Consider the following 3,546-nt stretch of genomic DNA (forward strand, 5'->3'; position numbering starts at 1 on the left):
AACCGCTCGTTTGTTTGGCTGCCTTTCTCCTTGCTTTCCTCCTTTGGTGTGTGCCTCCACCCACTCAGGAAGAATTGCCCTCACTCAGCCTTCCAGCCTCACCTGTGGTCCCTCAGACCCGATCCCCCAGGGCCTGGTGAGAGGACAGCCATTGTTGGGTGCTGGCCTGGGAAGCTGGTAGGCCTCTTCTTTGGATAGAATGCAGATGTCCTGGCTGTTGTGCAAGCTGTCCTCAGGGCCCATGGCTCCTGGCATGTCCTGGGATGGTGCAGCTTCTCTGAGGAGGGGCTGGCCCTGTCGCTTCTAAAGGCTTCAGCTGTATTCTGTCACCAAATGCAGAGGCCCACCTCCTAGGGTGTTACCTGCGGACTGGGAAGCTAAACTACAGGCCCTCCTCTGTGCCTTTGGATCCAGAGGGAGGAGCTACTTGCAGCTGAGTTCTGTGGTGTCAGGAGAGCTAGGCACTTGCTTGAGCCTGGCAGGGAGGAAATGGCCCCTTGTATCAGGTTTCAGATATGTGGGTCTTCTTCCTTGGCATATGGTTCTTGGCCTTCACAGCTCAGAGGCTGGTGATTAGGGTGTGACTCCAGTGCCGTCTCTACCGGGCTTTGGTCAAAGAATCAAGCGTGACTCAGGGCGTCTGCATTTAGGAGCTGCCACCTGTGGGGGGGGTGTTGGGCTCTGGCTTCTTCTTCACCTTGCCAGCTCTTCCTGCCCCACGCTGATAGAATCAGCAAAGCCGGTGTCTGCTTACTTGGAAGTGAGCAGACTACTTCCAGGGTTGGGAAATATTTGCTGACTCAGGCTCAGAATCACAACATCTGGGGTGGGGGGGGGGCAGGGGGGAGGGACAGGGGAGGAGCCAGCTTGCCTTAGGAGCACTCTCTGAGCCCTGATGTTTAATTATAATGTATCAGAGCTGCTTTTCTGACCCCTGGTGCCTCTCAGCTAAAGATGTTGGCTTTCTTTCTATCCCGCAGCGTTGCGTGGTGTTTTGGGGTATGCACGTGGTACTCACGCAGTGGCTTCTGTTCACCGACAGATGAGGACAGATGCACCAAAGAGGTAATCCCATTTTCCTTACCCAGGGCCCTCTGACAACTGACGGACACATCTCAGATGAAATGGTTTCACTAGCGCTGAGTCCCAGATCCCAGGAGCCTGTCACTGCATCTGGTACTTGCACATAGTGGGCACTTATTAAATAATTATTGATTCTATGGCTTATGTGGTTTTTTTTGAGGAGCATTAATATTTTCACCTTTACACCCACTGAAACATAGACTCCATAAGGGTGGGGACTTATTTTGTTTCCTGTTGTATCTAGGACAGTGTCTGGCACAGAGGAGATGCTAAGTATTTGTTGAATAAATAAATGTACAGGGGCTTCCCTGGTGGTGCAGTGGTTGAGAGTCCGCCTGCCGATGCAGGGGACATGGGTTCGTGCCCTGGTCCGGGAAGATCCCACATGCTGTGGAGTGGCTGGGCCTGTGAGCCATGGCCGCTGAGCCTGCGTGTCCGGAGCCTGTGCTCCGCAGCGGGACAGGCCACAACAGTGAGAGGCCCGCGTACCACAAAATAAAAAAATTAAAAAAAAAAAAAAAAATGTACAAACTTTCTTCTCTGCCCATATTATTTGGGTGCCAGGCCACAAAGATAGTGTCCATCTTTTTCTTTCATTTATATAACAAACGTTTTTGAGTGCCTGCTGTGTGCCAGGGACATTACTAGGCACTTGGAAAATGATGACAGTGAAAAACCAGATTCTGTCCCTGTCTCATGGGTCTGTAGTTTGCTGGCATGTATGAGAGAGAGCTGGGCATGATACACGGAATTGTTTCTTCCTTCTCTGCTGGGATATCAGGTCCTCACGAGAGTCAGAACAATGCTCTGTGCTTTGCATTGCTGTTTCCCTGTTTGCTCTCAGGATGCCTGGCAGGTTTTGTAAACTCTCAGAAGGGGAGCTCCAGGGAATTTGATGTTCGTTGTCCCAACTATCTGGGAAGCCAGGCCACGGTGGGGTCCCTGCTGGGGGCCAGGGGAAACGTGGGGCTCCTCTCTGATTTGTTTTAGTCTCTGAAGCTCAGTGGTTCTACTAGCTGTTTATGGGCTTCACTTCCCTTTCTCTGCCTTTAACACCCCGTGAGTTTTCCTGTTGCCAAACAGGGTGCTGAGCCCATGTGTCTGTCAGTCTGCGGGGGTCGTGTTGTTTGTGGATCTTGCAGGAAGGCCTGAGGCGGGGGCCCCTCCTGTTCTGAAACCCATACCAAGTTCTTTCCTCTGAAGGAAATGTGAAGGCGGAAGGAGGGTTTGGGAGGCTTCTGAGGTTCTCTGAGAGGAGACGAGAGAGAAGTTCTCCCTGAGTAGGGAGAGCTGCTGCATTGACTCGATTCGCTTTGTCGTTTGTTTGAGCAGCAGCTAGCCACAGTGTCACCTATTGTCCATGGCCAGGGTCGGTTGTCCTGTTCATCCCTTAGCTTTGAGCTCCCAGCCCCAGCTAGAAGTTTTCTTTCTTAGTTTCCACTGGCAAAGATGAGGCTATAGCTTTATCAGGTTTTTTCAGTGTTAGTGTCAAAAAACTGGTGTTGTCATCTTAGTCTTTCCCATCTGAGGCACTTTTGTGGGCCAGGTGCTGTGACAGATGGTTTCAGAGGTAGTCCTTGGCTGTCCCCATGGCCCAAGTGAGTGAAACCTAGTTGGTGAGAGAAGATATATGCACAGAAAGATTTTTTAGACATTAGAGACTCAGTGGGTACTAGAAGCATGGTGCTGTACAAGGATACTCATTTATAGGAGCAAGTCATCCCTGAGGATTGGCTTTGTTCCTGAAGAAACTGGGTGTCAGATTGGCCACCTTGAAAGAAAGCTGGTTTATTTTGAAGTCAACTTTATGCTCTTAAAAACTGTTAAGGGGGCTTCCCTGGAGGCACAGTGGTTAAGCATCCGCCTGCCAATGCAGGGGACACGGGTTCAAGCCCTGGTCCGGGAAGATGCCACATACCACGGAGCAACAAAGAGGGTGTGCCACAACTACTGAGCCTGTGCTCTAGAGCCCGAGAGCCACAACTACTGAGCCCGCACGCCTAGAGCCCGTGTTCTGCAACAAGAGAAGCCACCGCAATGAGAAGCCCACTCACTGCAACAAAGAGTAGCCCCCACTCACCGCAAGTAGAGAAAGCCCGCACGCAGCAACAAAGACCCAACGCAGCCAAAACTAAAAAACTAAATAAATTTGTTTAAAAAAACTATTAAACAAAAAAATTGTTAAGGACCTCAAGAACTTTTGTTTACTGTATTAGAAATTAAAACTGAGGCAATTTTAAAAATTACAAATTTCTGAATTCATTTGATATAAAAATAAATCCATTACATTTATCATAAATGACATTTTTAATGAAAAATAGCTATTTTCCAAAACAAAAATGTTGAGAGGAGTGACATTGTTGTACATTTTTGCTAATGTCTGGTTTAATAGAAGAGAACTGGATTCTCATAACTGTTTCTGTGTTCAGTCTCTCTCTCTCTTTTTTTTTTTTTTTTTTTTTT

At 48.8% G+C, this 3,546-nt stretch overlaps 1 protein-coding gene across 4 annotated transcripts in view; it reads left to right on the top strand.

Moving 5' to 3' along the window:
- The window catches only part of PPARD (peroxisome proliferator activated receptor delta), a 76,992-nt gene that overhangs the window by 2,898 nt on the left and 70,548 nt on the right, over window positions 1-3,546 (top strand). For 3 of the 4 annotated variants that reach the window (XM_007467244.1, XM_007467247.1, XM_007467246.1), the window contains exon 2: window positions 981-1,065. The exons of the other annotated variant lie outside the window; for it this stretch is intronic. Coding sequence is in view for 1 of the 3 variants with exons in the window: in XM_007467246.1 (XP_007467308.1) it covers window positions 1,053-1,065 (13 nt within the window). In the remaining 2 variants the exon portion in view is untranslated. The remainder of the gene's footprint in view (window positions 1-980; window positions 1,066-3,546) is intronic. 4 annotated transcript variants of the gene reach the window in all.

This window comes from Lipotes vexillifer, unplaced genomic scaffold (assembly GCF_000442215.2).
Source record: "Lipotes vexillifer unplaced genomic scaffold, Lipotes_vexillifer_v1.1 scaffold528, whole genome shotgun sequence".
Classification (NCBI taxonomy): domain Eukaryota; kingdom Metazoa; phylum Chordata; class Mammalia; order Artiodactyla; family Lipotidae; genus Lipotes; species Lipotes vexillifer.